At 45.5% G+C, this 17,843-nt stretch overlaps 1 protein-coding gene across 1 annotated transcript in view; it reads left to right on the top strand.

Moving 5' to 3' along the window:
• LOC147083905 (scavenger receptor cysteine-rich domain-containing protein DMBT1-like) overlaps positions 1-17,407 on the top strand; it is a 48,676-nt gene extending 31,269 nt beyond the window's left edge. Inside the window, exons 8-16 of the mRNA XM_085980054.1 lie at positions 4,897-5,214; positions 5,298-5,375; positions 5,464-5,781; positions 5,917-5,958; positions 6,151-6,267; positions 7,236-7,343; positions 16,062-16,172; positions 16,680-16,811; positions 17,247-17,407. Coding sequence (XP_085836180.1) covers positions 4,897-5,214; positions 5,298-5,375; positions 5,464-5,781; positions 5,917-5,958; positions 6,151-6,267; positions 7,236-7,343; positions 16,062-16,172; positions 16,680-16,811; positions 17,247-17,407 — 1,385 coding nt within the window. The remainder of the gene's footprint in view (positions 1-4,896; positions 5,215-5,297; positions 5,376-5,463; positions 5,782-5,916; positions 5,959-6,150; positions 6,268-7,235; positions 7,344-16,061; positions 16,173-16,679; positions 16,812-17,246) is intronic.
• The last annotated feature ends 436 nt before the right edge of the window (positions 17,408-17,843 follow it).

The following is a 17,843-nucleotide window of genomic DNA, read 5'->3' as shown; positions in this document are numbered from 1 at the left end:
TGTAAGGACTCTATACACTCTCCCAGTTTCTCCATCTCCCCTGCATCTGCTCCGTCGATGCCACCTTCCACACCAGTGCTTCCGACATGTCTTCCTATTTCCTCAACCAAGGATTCCCCTCTACCATGGTTGACACAGCCCTCGATCGTGTCCATTCTATCACCCGCACATCTGCCCTCATCCCTGCCCCTCCCTCCCGGACCCACGATAGGTTTCCCCTTGTCCTCACCTTTCACCCCACCAGCCTTCACATTCAATGGATCATCCTCTGCCATTTCCGCCACCTCCAACGTGATCCCACCACCAAACGCATCTTCCCCTCCCCTCTGCTTTCAGCATTCCGTAGGGACCACTCCTTCCAAGACACCCTAGTCCACTCCTCTATCACCCCCAGCTCCCCTTCCACTTTGCCCGGAACCGTCCCGTGCAAGCACAGGAGATGCAACACCTGCCCTTATACCTCCCCCCCTTCCCACTGGCCAGGGCCCCAAACACGCCTTCCAGGTGAAACAGCGATTTACTTGTACTTCTTGCAAACTAGTATAATGTATTCGCTGCTCACGATGTGGTCTCCTCTACGTTGGGGAGACCAAACGTGGATTGGGTGATTGCTTTGCAGAACACCTCCATTGAGTCCGTAAGGATGACCCCGAGCTTCCGGTCACCAGTCCTTTTAATTCACTGCCCCATTCCACTCAGACCTCGGCCCCCATTACATTTTTACTTATATTTTTTATCCATAACTTTGTTTTGGCCCTCCCCCTTTTTTTCTCTCCCACATGGCAGCTGCCTCCCATTCTGCCAGCGCATTTCACATCTAATCCAGAGCCGTTTATTGTCTCCACTATTCCTACCACCATCTCGTCTCGTTTTGAATACCGCTTAATGTCTCTTCACTTCTCTTTTGTTCTTTCCCAGCCTGGCCTTTTAATCTGTTTCATTCCGTGTGCTTTTTCAGTCTTGACAAAGGGTTTCGACCTGAAACGTTGAGTCTATTTCTCTCTCCATGGATGTTGCCTGGCCTGCTGAGTTTTTCCAGCATTTTCTGTTGTTATTTCGGATTTCCGGCATCTGCAGTATTTTGCTATCGTTTAAAGTAATGTCCTTGCTTTTCAATTAAATTCCACTTGAATTGAACCTCCTTGCTTTGTTTGCGTTCTTATGCCCTTGTTAACTTCCATTGCTAGTTTTAATTATTAGTTTAAGTGTATCTTTTGTTCCTCTATCTCAATTAAGCGTTTATTTTCCAAAGATTTTGTGGCCTCCTTATGCTGCTTATGAAAATGCACCACCTAACACTTACCGATAAAAAAATTAATTTACCATTTACACACCCATTCTGCAAGTTTATTAATATCTTCTAATATTTTGTTGCAATCTTCCTCGGTATTAACTATAGCCCCCAGATTGGTGTACTCCATTTATTTAAAATTGTACTTCCAAATCCCAAGTACAAATCGTTTATGCAAATGATGAACAGTAGCAGTCCCTGCACCGATCCTTGGGGAACACCAGTTCTGAGCTTCCACCAGTCTGATAAATACCTTTAACCCCAACTATCTGTTTTCTGTTTTGTAGCCAGCGAGCTATCTATTCTGCTACTTGTCCTCTGACTCCACATCGCCTGACGTCAGTCCTGTTTCTATGACGTGCTAACTTATCGAAGACCTTTTTCAAATCCATGTATATTGCACCCACCACATTACCCTTGTCTGTATTGTCTGTAACTTCTTCTTTAATTCAATAACGTTGGTAAAGCATGACTTTCTCTTAAAATCCGTGTTGACTATTCTTTATTACATATAAAAGCAAAACACTGTAGTTGCTGGAAATCTGAAATAAAAACAGAAAATACTGGAAATATTATGCAGGTCAGGCAGCATCTTTGGTGACACTGACAGAGTTAACGTTTCAGATCGATGGTTTTTCACCAGAACTGGAAAAATATGTAACAGGTTTTTAAGCAAGTACAGTAGTGGGAAAGCTGGGAGTGGAGCAAAGAACATACGCAAAGTCAGGGGAGAATAAATGACAAAACTGGTGATAGTGCCAAGCAAAAGGAAATGGTAATGGGACAAGTAACGAAACTAAAGTTGGGTCTAGTGGAGGTGTAAATGGGAACAGCAGAATCATCAGCAATGGCTGCCATCTGAAAGAAATACAGCAAAGTTATGATCTGAAATTGTTCAACTCAATTTTGAATCCGGAAGGCTGTAATGTGTCTAATCAATAGACGAGGAGCTGTTCCTTGAGCTGACATCGAACTTCCAATTTCAGCAATTGCTGTGTTTTTACTATCCGGTCTGACCCCATATGATCAGCATCCCATACGCCCCTAACTCAGTGAATTTCGAGATCGGCACAATGCTGCACTAATCTTCCATCACCATCACCTCCGTGCCCACTTATCTGGCCAGAATCTGCCCCCGCACAGAGAATGCTTCCTACCATTTTCAGAATTCTCGTTCCCCCTATACCCGTTGCTCTGGCCTCCTACCGTCTCTAGTTCCTTTCATTGGGAACTGCCAACGTGACATCGGCCGTCTCAGTTTCTCTGCTCCACTCACTCACTCTAATCTACCTCCCTCTGACATTGCAGCAATCCATTCTCTCGTACCTAATCCTAATATTGTCATTAAACCTGCTGGCAAGGGTGGCGCTGCTGTTGATTGGCGAACCGACCTCTAACTTGTAGAGTCTGAACGCCCAGTCTCTGAAGCCACCTCGTACCTCCCCGTGGACCAAGACCCCACCACCGAACATCAAGCCATCATTTGAAAGACGGTTGCCGACCGCATCTTCCCTCAATGGCCTCCAACCTCATAGACCCCCAACCCCACACAGCCCGATTCTACATCCATCCCAAGATCTACAAACAGGACTGCCCTGGTAGACCCAATGTTTCAGCCTGTTCTCGCCCCATGGAAATGATTCCTTCCTATCTCGACTTTTTTTCTCAACTTATCCAGCCTCTTCACGCCTGCATCCATGAATCTTCTGACACCTTCCACTACTTGAACAGCTTCCAGTTTCCTGGCACTACCCATCTGCTTTTCGCCATGGACTCTACACATCCATCCCCCACCAGGACGGCCTGAAGATTCTCAGCTTCTTAATTGAATGGTGGGTCAACCAGTTCCCATCCACCACCATTCTCCCCTGCCTGGCTGAAAATGTTCTCACATTGAACAACATCTCATTTGACTCCACTCACTTCTTCCAAATAAATGGCATTGCTCTGGGAAGCCGTAGCTGTGCTTGTCTTTTCGTGGGATATGTGGAACATTCTTTGTTCCATTCCTAGTCAGGCCCCATTCCTCACATCTGATTCTGGAATGTTGGTGACTGTATCGATGCCATTTCCTCCTTTTGTGCCGAACTGGCAAATGTCATCAACTTTGTGAACAATTTCCAGCGCTACCTGGCCTTGACATGGTCAACCTGAGACTCTTCCCGCCCTCGACATCTCTCTCTCCATTTCTGGGGATAGGCTATCGACCAATATCCGCTATAAGCCTACTGACTCCCACAGCTAACTTAACTACATTTCCTCCCAGGCAGCTTCCTGTAAGGATTCTATTCCATTCTCCCAGTTTCTCCATCTCCATCGCATCTGTTCTGATGATGCCACCTTCCATCCTAGTGTTTCCGATATGTCTTCCTTTTTCCTCAACTGAGGATTCCCCTCCACCATGGTTGAAAGGGCACTCGAACTGTCCTTTCCATTGCCCGTACCTCTGCTCTTACCCCATTCCTCCCTCGCAGAACCACGATATGGTTCCCCTTGTCTTTACCTTCGACCCCACCAGCCTCCACATTCAACAGATCAACCTCCAACATTTCTGCCACTTCCAGCATGTTCCCACCACCAAACACATCTCCCCTCCCCCTTCAGCATTCTGAATGGACTGTTGCTTCCGCGACACCCTGGTCCAATCCTCAATCACCCTCAACACCCCGTCCCCTTCCCACAGCACCTTCCCATGCAAGCGCAGGAGAATCAATAGCTGCCATTTTACCACTTCCCTTCCCACCATCCAGGGCTCCAAACATTCCTTCCAGGTGGAACAGCGATTTACTTGTACTTCTTTAAATTTAGTATTGAGCATTCGCTGCTCACGATGCGGTCCCCTCTACATTGGGCAGGCCAAACGCAGATTGGTGTTCGCTTTGTGGAACACCTCCACTCAGTCTGCAAGCTGACACCAAGCTTCCAGTTACCTGTCATTTTTATTCTTTGCCCCCCTCCCACTCTGACCTCGCTGTCTTCAAACTCCTACACCAGTCAATGAAGCTCAACGTAAACTCAAGGAACAGCACTTCATCTTTCGGTAAGGAAATGTACAGAGTTCAGGACTCAACATTAAGTTCAGCAATATCAGATCATAACCTCTGCCCAAATGTTTTCTTGCAGTAGCTATTGCTGATGATTCTGTTACTCCTATTAATACCTCCTCTCGACACATATTGATTTCTTTTGCCCCATTACCATCTCCTTTTGCCTTGCACCATCATCTCTTTTGTCTCTCAATCTCTCCTGCCTTCCACTCTATCACGGACCTTCCCTTTTGTTCTTTCTCCCCTCCCCAATTTCCCGCTCCTGCACTTGCTTAAAACCTGTTACATCTCTAACTTTATTCAAGTTCTGACGAATGGTCATCGTCCTGAAAATCTAATTCGGTTTCTCTCTCCGCAGATGCTGCCTGACCTGCTGAGTATTTCCAGAATGCTCTGTTTTTATTGTTTGTTTTATTTTCGATTTCTAGCTGTATTTCCATTAAATTTCTGAAATAATTATCGACACTAGTGAACACAACCGGTGCAATATGTGTTGTGCAGTATGAACACACAGAGTTACCAATCGAACCACCTGGACATTTCTTGTTTCATTGACAGAGCACAAAGAGATGCGGCTGGTGAAAGGAAAGCATCGCTGTGAGGGAAGAGTGGAAGTGTTCTACAATGGGACCTGGGGAACAGTGTGCTCGGAGAAACTGGATCGACATGATGCAGAAGTGATCTGTAAACAGTTACAGTGCGGCCCCCTCATATCTATTGAGTATAACACTCGGTTATTCGGAGCGGGATCCGGAACCATTTGGCTCGATGAGATGGAATGTAAATCACACGAGTCCTTCCTCTGGCAGTGTCAGTCAGACCCGTGGGGGGAACACAACTGTTATCACAGGGAGGATGCAGGTGTTGCTTGTTCAGGTAACACAAGGAACCGTTCAATGTGCGGGTGTCATTTAAAACATTGCTGTCCAATAGAGTCAGCATATTTCTCTTCTCAACAGAAGTCAAAGTGACGGAGAGGCCCCACAGCTCAAGGGTCTGCGATCGAGAATCTGATCCTAAACATGAACATTCACCAGGTGCTTCCTCCTCTTCATTATATCAACTATCTAACTTGTACTCCAGGCTTGTACTAAATAAATAACAATAAATGATTCTCTGTGATAGACTCGGGACAACCATTGCGCCTGGTTGGAGGCAACACCAACTGCTCCGGGAGAGTGGAGATATTGTCCAATAACAGCTGGGGCACGGTGTGTGATGACTCCTGGGATATGGCCGATTCCAATGTTGTCTGCAGACAGCTGGGTTGCGGCCCCGCTCTATTGGCCGCAGGAGGGGCCGCAATTGCCCAGGGGGCCGGCCTTATCTGGCTGGATGAGGTGAAGTGCACCGGAAGTGAATCCTTTCTGTCCGACTGTCGTTCCTCACCGGCAGGTCAACATGACTGTGATCACAAGGAAGATGCCAGTGTGATTTGTTCCGGTAAGGGTCGCAGGGCGTTTTCTCGTTCTGTGATCATTACTCATGGATTGCGGAAATTAAGAACAACGTTTATATTTTCAATATAAAATCCTTATATTTGAAGTTGATGAACTGTTTGTACAATATATTCCACAGGACTCGATTTGCCTCCTACTGCTTCTCCGTCCACACCTGCAGGTGCTTACCATTATTAGCACTATTATTAGTATTAATGTTAGCGTTCGTATTAGTGGTATTGGTGTTATTGACATTTTCTTGGTTGTGTTAATTTCTGTAGATAATGTGAGCAGTTCCAAATTGACTGGAACATTTTTAAAATACAAGGCGGACTGTGTCTGTGTTAAACCTTTCTGTAATCTTGTGATTAAGGACAGGGAGGAAAAACCACCTCCATCCCTGTTGCCGTCTGCATAACCCTCGGAGTCCTTCTAATCTGTGAGCTGATCGCACTGATGACGGTAATACAGAGAAAGTCCACAAGAAGAGGTGAGGCTCATATCTTGCCGCTGAATTAACACTTGATCTCAGATCGCTTCATACCCGGGCGAGTCTCCAGTTCACTTCATTTTCCATAGAGTGTCATGTTGTCTTGTTAGCAATAAATCTGAATTCGCTTTTGGCGAATTGTTCCATTCAATGTGCTGCTCGAATGAGTAAAATGTGACATTTAAAAGGGAGAGTTATTTAAAGTGTCCACATTCACTGTCCCAGTTCATCAGCCGGTACATGAGATTCCTGAAGAATTTAATTGCTGCAACAATGGGACAGAAAGTTTATTGAACTGTCTGGGCTGTGCGCTCAGTTATTTATTGGTCTGTAGTGCTTCCTTTATCCATTGGGTGTCCGTTCCACCCCTTCAGTTTCTGGGTCCGGATGCCCAATCTCGAACGCTCTGACCGGGTTCTGTCCACCATGTTGAGAGGTGACAGTTTTATAGGACTTTCTGCATTCTCCGGTGATTACTCTACATCCCAACACAACTATTCCACACCTATCTCACCCGCCCAGCACACTCCTGTACTGTGTATACAGCAAGGCTCCTCTCACACTGACGGGACATGCCAAAGAACCATCAGCTCCTTACTCGCGCTTCCAAACTGATGCTGTCCGCAGAGATCAGTCAACTTCACCCAGCTTCTCTTCAGCTGAACTCCCCGTGTGGCCCCGTAACCGAGCGATCAACTGGAGCTCATTTCTCCTGATATCCCCTCATTCCCTCTTCCCGAGGTCAATACAACTGGCCGCAGTCTGCTGGAAGTGAACATGTGTCTGCACAGAGACACAGACACACACACGGAATCACACACACAACTAAACTCCTCCACATTCACGCTAACTGATTCTGTCCCTTGACTATCACTATATCAGTTATTTGGATTTTTCCGCAGATGAATTCCCGTGAAACGCGCGTGAAGTGAATCAAAATGTTAATCTCCCCGCCCTCCCTCCAACAGGTGCTGTCACTCGCGGCAGGAAGTCACCTGCTTGTTTGTACCAAGCAATTTATGAAGAGATTGAGAATATTCCACCTAGCCAGGATTCCGCTCAGACCCAGGGTTCAGGTCTGTATTTTCCGTTTGATATTGAATCTTCACTGGACAAATGTTGCCTTCCCTTAAATACCCCTTTTAATGGTCAATGTACTGACTGGACACGATCAGCAGTCCGCTCACTGTCCCCATGTGAAGGAATCCTATCACAGTGAGAGTGTCTCTGTGTCCGTGTGTATAGTGAGAACAGCAATGGTTTGGGAAGATTCCCACTGGTCGGTATTTTTCACAGAATGGGATTTTGGGTTGTTTGTAAATAGAGAGCAGAGACGCTGTTTCTATTTCCCACCCGGCTCCACACGGACTCCTTCAGATATCTGAGCCTAGGAATAATAAACCCATCGGCTGATTGTATTTCTTACTTTATATTCACTCAAACATGACATGCAGTCACAGATTGATTGAAACCATCTTCATTCCTTCACTTATCGCCTTTCGTTTGGCCAGATATTCCGATCCCTACGTGTGTTTACGCGCTGTGTACGCACCCGCAGGGACATCGGAAATGCCGGTTTCATGCATGGTCTTGACAGATCCTCCACCTGCCCTGGAGAAGGGCCTCCGCGAGCAGAGAGTTCCGCTTTCTGGAGACCCTCCGCCCGCAGAGTATAGGAATAGGAAGATAGAACAGTTGAATGCGTGGCTAAAGGGATGGTGCAGGAGGGAGGGCTTTAGTTTCCTGGATCACTGGGTCTGCTTCTGGGAAAGGTGGAACTTGTACAAGTCGGACGGTTTACACCTGAACCAGAGGGGGACCAATATCCTTGCGGGGAGGTTTGCTAGCACTGTTGTGGGGGGGGGGGGGGGTTAAACTAACTTGGCAGGGGGATGGGATACAGCGTGGAGCTATAGTAGGGGGTGATTTACGGAGGAAAAAACAAGTCAGCTGGGAAGGCAGAGCAAATATGTGAAGGCAAAAGGGAATATGGCAAGGCTGGAAGGCATTTATTTTAGTGCAAGGAGTCTTGCAAATAAGGTGCATGAACTGAAGTTGTTGTTGAACACATGGGAGTACGATATTGTTGCTATCACGGAGACATGGTTGAGGGAGGGTCAGGACTGGCAGCTCAATATTCCAGGGTATAGAATCTTCAGGCGAGACAGAGTGGGGTGTAAAAGGGGAGGGGGTGTTGCAATATTAATTAAGGAGTCAATTACTGCTGTAAGGAGGGATGATATATTAGCGGGTTCCTCTAATGAGGCCATATGGGTAGAACTTAAAAACAAAAAGGGGGCAAGCACTTTGCTGGGAGTGTACTATAGGCCCCCAAACAGCCAGGGGGAGATAGAGGAACAGATATGTAGGCAAATCTCAGAGAAGTGCGAAAATAATAGGGTAATAATAGTGGGGGTTTTCAACTTCCCCAATATTAATTGGGATAGTCAGAGTGTGAAAGGCTTAGAGGGTGCAGAATTCTTAAAGTGCATCCAGGAGAGCTTTTTGAGCCAACATGTAGAAAGTCCTACAAGAGAGGGGGCGGTACTGGACCTAATTCTAGGGAATGTAGCCGGGCAAGTGGTGGAAGTGTCAGTAGGAGAGCATTTTGGCGACAGTGACCATAATTCGGTGAGATTTAAGGTGGTCATGGAAAAAGACAAAGACGGCCCAGAAATAAGGGTTCTAAATTGGGGGAAGGCCGATTTTAATATGATAAGGCAGGATCTGGCCAAAGTGGACTGGGAGCAGCTACCTATAGGAAAATCCACATCAAAGCAGTGCGAGACTTTCAGAAGGGAAATAGAGAGAGTACAACACCAACATGTTCCCGTAAAGGTCAAGGGTGGGACCAACAAGCAAAGGGAACCTTGGATGACAAGGGATATACAAAAATGCATTAGGAAAAAAAGGGGGGCTTTTGGCAGTTACTAAAGACGGAGGAAGCCCTAGAGGAGTATAAAAAGTGCAGGGGCATATTTAAAAAAGAAATTAGGAGAGCGAGGAGGGGCCATGAAATAACACTGGCGAGCAAAATAAAGGAAAATCCTAAGATGTTTTCTAAGTATATTAAGGGCAAGAGGATAACCAGGGAAAGGGTAGGACCCATTCGGGACCAAAGTGGCAATCTGTGTGTAGAGCCAGATGATGTAGGCGGGGTTTTAAATGAATTTTTTGCATCTGTGTTCACTATGGAGAAAGACGATGTAGGCATAGAAATCGGGCAAGGGGACTGTGATATACTTGAACATATTAGCATCGAGAGGGAGGAGGTACTAGCGGTTTTAGCAGGCCAAAAAGTGGATAAATCCTCAGGCCTGGACGAGATGTATCCCAGGCTGCTGTGGGAGGCAAAGGAGGAGATTGCAGGGGCTCTGACACAAATTTTCAGAACCCCTCTGGCCACAGGGTATGTACCAGAGGACTGGAGAACAGCTAACGTAGTACCATTATTCAAGAAGGGTAGCAGGGATAAACCAGAGAATTACAGGCCAGTGAGCCTAACATCTGTGGTAGGGAAATTATTGGAAAAAATTCTGAGGGACAAAATTAGTCTCCACTTGGAGAGGCAAGGATTAATCGGGGATAGTCAGCATGGCTTTGTCAAGGGTAAATCATGTCTGACCAATCTGATTGAATTTTTCGAGGGGGTGACTAGGTGTGTGAATGAGGGAAATGCTGTGGACGTGGTATTCATGGACTTCAGTAAGGCTTTTGACAAAGTCCCGCATAGGAGACTGGTCAAGAAGGTAAGAGCCCATGGGATCCAGGGTGCCTTGGCACGTTGGATCCTAAACTGGCTGAGTGGCAGGAGGCAGAGGGTGATGGTCGAAGGTTGTTTTTGTGACTGGAAGCCTGTGTCCAGTGGGGTACCTCAGGGATCGGTGCTGGCTCCCTTGATGTTTGTGATCTACATAAATGATTTGTATGAGAATGTAAAAGGTATGATCAGTAAGTTCGCAGATGCCACGAAAATTGGTGGGGTGGTAAATTGCGAGGAGGAAAGCCTCAGGATACAGGATGATATAAACGGGTTGGTCAGATGGGCGGAAAAGTGGGAAATGGAATTTAACCCTGAAAAGTGCGAGGGGATGCATTTTTGACAGAAAATAAGGCAAGGGAACACACAATGAGTGGTAGGACCCTAGGAAGCACATAGGGTCAGAGGGACCTTGGTGTACATGTATATAAATCCCTGAAGGCAGCGGAGCAGGTAGATAAGGTGGTTAAAAAGGCATATGGGATACTTGCCTTCATTAGCCGAGGCATAGAATATAAGAGCAGGGAGGTTACGATGGAGCTGTACAAAACGCTGGTAAGGCCACAGCTGGAGTATTGTGTGCAGTTCTGGTCGCCTCACTATAGGAAGGATGTGATTGCTTTGGAGAGGGTGCAGAGAAGATTCACCAGGATGTTACCTGGGATGGAGCGCCTCAGCTATGAAGAAAGACTAAACAGGCTGGGGTTGTTTTCCTTGGAGCAAAGAAGGCTGAGGGGGGACCTGATTGAGGTGTACAAAATGATGAGTGGCATAGATAGGGTAGATAAAGGGGAACTTTTCCCCTTAGTAGGGGGGTCAATAACAAGGGGGCATAGATTCAAGGTAAGGGGCTGGAGGTTTAGCGGGGATTTGAGGAGGAACATTTTCACCCAGAGGGTGGTTGGAGTCTGGAACTCACTGCCTGAAAGGTTGGTAGAGGCAGGAACCCTCACAACATTCAAGAAGCATTTGGATGAGCACTTGAAATGCCATTGCATACAAGGCTATGGACCAAATGCTGGAAAATGGGATTAGATTGGATAGGGCTTGATGGACGGCGCAGACACGATGGGCCGAAGGGCCTCTTTCTGTGCTGTATAACTCTATGACTCTATGACTCTATGACAGAAAACCCAAACAATTCTTACACCTGGTAAAAGCAGGCCTGCTTTAACCAGGATAAGTATTAAAAAGTAAAAAAAAACAATGTTTTCACTCATTTATCATGTAAAAATACTTTCAAAAAAGGTCAGTTTATTTTTAGCCCCGTAAAAAACTTTAATTATTTTGTTCCAAAAATATAATTAAAAAAAAAATATTTAACTTATTGTAATTTCAACTAATTTTCAAAAGGTGATGGCTTATTTTAAAATGTATTTAAAGTTTTACTATGTTTCCGGACTGTCTGTCAAGTGTATGAAGGGAGATTTCCTTCTTTGATTGGCTCCCTGGTGCCCACATGGTCCCAGGTACACTTGCGAACCGCATGTGCCTCTGGGATACGTGGGCCCGGCGCCCTTGGAGTTGGAGAAGCCCAGGAGCAGAACTATATTCACCTCAGGAGCCCTCAGGTAAGCCCGTGGAGTTTTTTCCAGATCGGCAGCCTCCGCACGCGGGAAGTCTCTGATCAGAAAATATGGCCCAAAATTGGCCTCGAAATTGCGGTTGCAGTCCTGCCGCGGGCGAACGACTCTGAACCACAACGAAAGTAGCCATGATGTGGAGATGCCGGTGTTGGACTGGGGTGGACAAATGTAGGAAGTCACACAACACCAGGTTATAGTCCAACAGCTTTATTTGAAATCACAAACTTTCGGAGCGCTGCTCCTTCGTCAGGTGGATGAAGGAGCAGCGCTCCGGAAGCTTGTGATTTCAAATAAAGCTGTTGGACTATAACCTGGTGTTGTGTGACTTCCTACAAGAAAAGTATGCAGCTACCTGCTGCCTCCAGACCTTTGCTCTGTTCCGCTCCTGGGCCTGCAGGCATCTACATGCGTAAATGCCCCATATCCCAGGGGCGCAAGCGGTTCGCAAGCAGTGTGCCAGTCCAATCAATCTCAATGGGGAATTCCTATTTTGCGTATGGGAATTCCATTTTAGTATGGAGTCTCGGTAACCAGAATGGTCCAGATTTCCTGGTGCCGATGACCGAGTATGCGGTGTGTACGCAGCCTCTAGTGCCCCGCAACCTCTGGGTTTCCACGATGCACATGCGCGAAAACCCAGAACATGCGATCTGTCAAGTATCAGCTCGACAGATCCACCGCATCCCCGGAAATGAACATTCGCTGGGGAGAACTGGGCTATTTACCCAACTACTGCCCAGCGAATGCCCGTGAAATTTACACCTGGTAAAAGCAGAGATAAGGACTTCTTTTAACAGCGTAAGACTTTCAGTAAATATTAAAATATTTTCTAATCATTTAAAAATAATAAACGTTTAAAATTAGTTTAGGTTATTTTAAGCCCCTTTAAATCATTTAAATTTATATTTTGCAAAATTAAATTTTGGCTTTATATGTTTTAGTAAATTGCATTTTAATTCATTTTGAATGTGTAATGATTTGATTTTAACTGGTGTGTAATTGTCTTTTTTATGGGATTCCTATCATGATTATGGGGATTCCCCTTTATGATTGGTTGGGCCGGCCCACGTGATCGCAAGGTATTTGCGAACTGCGTGCGCCCCGGGATACGTGGGCCTTTACACAGGTTTGCGCGGAGAGGCCCAGGAGCGCAAGTGTCCGAATATCCGTGACCATCAGGTCGGTTCGCACTATTCTTGCGGCTCGGAGGCATTCGCCCGCGGGAAGCCTGCGACCGCAAATTGAAAGCGCAGTTTCACACCACTTAAATAAAAATAAATAATCAGAGGTTCCAAATTAGTTAAAATACAATTTAATTAAACATTTAAAACAATTTTTCTTGTAGATTAAATATAAACATTTTTAATGGGGCAAAAATAACCTAAACTAATTTTAAATATTTACATTACTTTAAAAAATGTATTTCAAGAATTATTTAAACCATTACGCTGGTAAAAGAAGGCCATACCACTGTTTTTACCAGGCCTAAGGGCTTTGTGGGCATTCGCTGGGCAGTAGTTGGGCAAATAGTCCAACTCTGCACCAGTGAATGTCAATTTCCTGCGGATTCGAACGATCTGTAAAACAGAATCTGGACAGATTGCAAGTTGTGGGTTGTCGGGCATCAAACGCGTAACCCCGGAACTTGCGGGAAACTTACGATGGTGTGTGTACGCCGTCATATGTCACGGAAAATCCGGGCCATTATTTCCAGTATTAGCTGACCTTGGATTCTCTGTCACTAACATTTCATTTTATTCCCTTTAAACAATCCCATAAAAACTCGCTGCTTTTATGAGGCGACAGCCGCATTGTCCCAGATTCCATTTCTCTCGGAGTCTGGATTCCTGTATCTGGAACATGTTCCTCGCAGGAAATCCTAACCAGGGATTGGTTGTTTCTATCCGACTTATTCTAACAGGTTGTATTGTTATGTATAACTTTAATTTACAAATTGTTCTTTAGGATATTAGAACAATAACGCTTATCGAATCGGTGAAACCTTTGTCTTGGGCTATTGTTAGGGAGGGATTTAACCGTTAACATAAATCATTTGGTTAAAAAACAGATGGATGAACGAATCGGATATTGTCCTCCTTGCACTATTTTCTGGCCCATGAGTGGGGCGGGGGCCAATTTTTGCAGTCACCGCTGGCGGTTTTAGAGTCTCTGTAAATGAAAGAGATGATGGGAGGGTGGAGGGATCATGATCAGGAAACCCCGTTCACTCGCTCTGTATTAACAACTATGTTATAGACTATTCTCTCTGCTCTGATACCTGAGATATTGCCTGTACTAATGGGCTGTAATGTATATTATTGAGTCTGACAGCTGGGAGGCCGTCACTTATGATCCATCCGTAGTTTCCCTGATACGGTAATGTGGGCCTTCCTCCAGAACCGCTGCAGTCCTTGTGGTGAAGGATTCCCAAAATGGTGTCAGTTACCAAATTCCAGGACAGTGTCACAGGGGTGATGAAGCGATTATAGGGCTGGAAATTGCTGTCAGAGGCTTCCCGCGGGGGAATGCCTCTGAACCACAAGTAAACTCAGCACCTACATGGTGCCCCTGGACCTTCGGACACTTGCGCTCCTGGGCCTCCAGGCATAAGCCTGTGTAAAGGCCCACGTATCCCAGGAGCACTTGCAAGCGCCCCTGTGATAAGGTGGGCCAGCCCAATAAATCACAAAGGGGGATTCTCATTCTTATGGGGATTCAATTTAAAGAAAGACTTGCATTTATATAGCGCCTTTCACGACCACTGGACGCCTCAAAGCACTTTTCAGTTAATGAAGTACTTTTGGAGTGCAGTCACTGTTGCAATGTGGGAAATGCGGCAGGCAAGTTGCGCACAGCAAGCTCCCACAAACAGCAATGTGATAATGACCGGATAATCTGTTCTTGTTATGTTGATTGAAGGACAAATATTTACATACGGAATCCACTTAAGCATAATAGGAATCCCCTAAAAAAGTACATTTTAACAAAACTGAAATAAAAATAAATCATCACATGGTCAAAATTAATTAAAATAAAATGTAATTAAACATTTAAAAGAAAATTTAATTTTTGAAAAATAAATTTAAACTTTTTTCAAGGGGCAAAAAATATCGGAAACTAATTTTAAACGTTTATATATGTTTAAATCATTTAAATAAATGTATTTTACTATGTATTTAAATGCTTACACTGGTACAAGAAGGCATTACTCTTGCTTTTACCAGGTGTAAGTGTTGTGTTTATTCGCTGGGCGGTAGTTGGGCAAAGAGCCGAGCCCTGCGCCAGCGAATGTCCATTTCCTGCGGGTGAGCACGATCTGTCAAACAGAATCTTGACAGATTGCAAGGTCTGCGTTTTTGTTCAAGTGCATCACATGTGGAAACACGGAGCTTGTGGGACACTTATGACCATGTACATTGTGTGTATGCGATCATAGGCCCCGGAGAATCCGGTTTATGTTTTCTGCTCCGATATCCTGAACAACCTCTCCAATAACCATCCATTATTTATGTTTGACAGTTTATGGTTCCACTGACTCCCTCAATCAGATTGAATATTACACCAGTGACGTTTTAGGTGACACTGACCCGGGATCAGAAAATGCTGAAGGGAACGCCTCCAGTATTCAGGGTGGGTACATTTTGATCTGAACCGTTGATTCTGTAAATTCTGTAACCTTGCTGCCCTCAGTGCTTCTTCCAAGTGGTGTTCAACATGGAGGAGTACTGATTCAGCAGCTGAGGGAGGGTGGTTGGTGGTAATCAGCAGCTGGTTTCCTTGCCCGGCTCGACCTGAAGCCATAAGACTTCATGGTTCTGGAGTCAATGTTCAGCACTCCCATTACCAATCCCTCCCGAATGTATAGCACTGTACCGCCACCTCTGGTGGGTCTATCCTGCCGGTGGGGCATGACATAGCCAGGGTCGGTGTTGGAGAGGTTACCTAATGGCTTTAATGTATGTTTCTGTGAGTATCACTATGTCAGGCTGTTGCTTGCTAGTCTGTGGACAGCTCGCACAATTTTGGAACAAGTCCCCAGATGTTCGTGAGCAGAACTTTGCAGTGTTGACTGGGCTGGGTGTGCCGCTGTCGTGTCCAAGGGGGATCATGATCAGGAAACCCCACTCACTCTCTCTGTACTAACCGACTGTGTTATACACTATTTTCTCTGCTCTGATACCTGAGGTATTGCCTGTCCTAATGGATTATACATTATTGTGTCTGACTGCTGGGAGGGCCGGCATTTATGGTCCATCCCTAGTTGCCCTGATAAGGTAGTGGTGGGCCTTCCTCTGAACCACTGCAGCCCTTGTAGTGAATGATCTCCCACAATGGTGTCAGTTAGGAAATCCCAAGATTTTGTCAATGGGACGATGAAGGTATTATGTTGTCTGCTCCGATGTGCTAATCAATCACTCTAATAACCATCCATTTTTTGTGTTTGACAGTTTCGGGTTCCATTGACTCCCTCAATCAGATTGAATATTACACCAGTGACATTTTGGGTGACATTGATCCGGGATCAGAAAATCCTGAAGGGAACTCCTCCACTATTCAGGGTGGGTAAATATCCCAATTACTACAATCATTTGTTGGACTTCACACAGTTTATTACCTAAAACCAACAACTAAAGACATCAGAGCTTACTCGCCGAAAAATGACAGTGTCAAGGATCCGTAGTACTAGACAGTGATTTTTGTTACAAAATATTGTGGAAATACTTTGGATTTGAAACAAAATCATATCGATTTCCCCCAATGGTATAATGGAAGGAAACATTCAGTTCATTGTGTTTCCTCACACGGCTCCATGGGCCGTGAAATGTGAAATGTGTGTGCAGCTTGGGTGGGTGATTCAATGCGATATTTGTGACTTTAACACGGAGACTAAACTACCTCGACACGACACGGTCCAATCATTCCCCCAGATAACCCCACTTCACCCGAAGACCACATTGGTCCACTCTCCCGCCCTGCAAGGCCCGGGTAGATTGATTTATAATAATATCATTCTGAGCACTCAGTGCTGGCATTTGGTTTCAGTGGAAATCTCTATTTCCTCCCAGGTCCGGTTCCGGGCGATTATGACGATGTTGAGACTGGAGTCACTGACACTCAGGGCGGTCACTTTCTGCTGGACGGTGGTCCTGATGATCTCCTCACACTCAGAAGTGCCGGCGGTGATCTCTCCACTCTTGGTGAGTTACATCTCTGATATTCCCGCAGTCACCAGCCCTCTGTGTAGGAATGGACTGGCGCTGTTTTAAATTCCCTTTTAATCGGCGGTGACACAGAGCGATGGTTGATTTAAGACCATGTTGTGATTACAGGGAATGAAGTGTTCTAGAAAAGAGATCCTGATGCTGTTCAGTGTGGATTATCTTCCTTGTTAATACTCGCACCAGGAATCATTCCAGTGCTCAAACTGAACCGCCCGATTCTCGGATATTAGACGCACCTCGTCTGCTGTCACCCAGCGGTAAAACCCAGCACGGGGGTGTGGGTAGAAAACAATTCTCTTCCACTCACAGACCAGCAAAGTCCAGCCCCTTCACCAAATTGACAGATATATGTGACCCACACTGATGCGGGTTTTACCGCCATCATTAATCCATAATCTGTCTCTCCCACAGTGTACAGCTCTCAGACCCGCACTGATCCCGGTTTACCGGTTCCTTCCACTCCTGGTAACAATGACCATGTTCACTGTGACACGTTCACAACCCCGGACATTCCGCCACCGATGGGCAGTGATTGTGTGGCTCAAAATGTTACATCTACGTCAAGCCGGTAAGAGCAATGTTTTATTATCTGTTGCATTGTTTGTGTCCCAGTGCTGGGGGAGTGTCCAGTCCCGGGTGGATTCTACTGTGTGACAATGGGCAGTGTGTTCAACCGTTAGTGATACTGAAACTAGCAGAGAGAACATGCTGTGTATTTACTGTGGAAATAAATACCCCATTATACTGGCTGTAATTAATTCAATTCTGTGATTGTGGGGAGTGTGTTTAACGGCAAATGATACTGAAACTGTCAGAGAGAAGATGTTGTTTATTTATTATTTAAATAAAAGGCTAATTGAAGTGAAGTATCAGAGAGAACATTCTGAGTAGTGAAAAAGACTCCATTTGATTGTATGGTGTGTTGGTGAATTGTTTAATCCTCTCTCGCTCTCTCAAGGTGTTTTTTTTCCTTTCAGAGAGAATTAAGTGGAAAATCCTGGTTGCGAT

Source organism: Somniosus microcephalus, unplaced genomic scaffold (genome assembly GCF_052327205.1).
Source record: "Somniosus microcephalus isolate GS21.2 unplaced genomic scaffold, FLI_Smic_1.0 scaffold19, whole genome shotgun sequence".
In the NCBI taxonomy this organism is placed as follows: domain Eukaryota; kingdom Metazoa; phylum Chordata; class Chondrichthyes; order Squaliformes; family Somniosidae; genus Somniosus; species Somniosus microcephalus.
The sequence above is the reverse complement of the archived record's forward strand: the minus strand, read 5'-3'. Positions and strand labels throughout refer to the sequence as shown.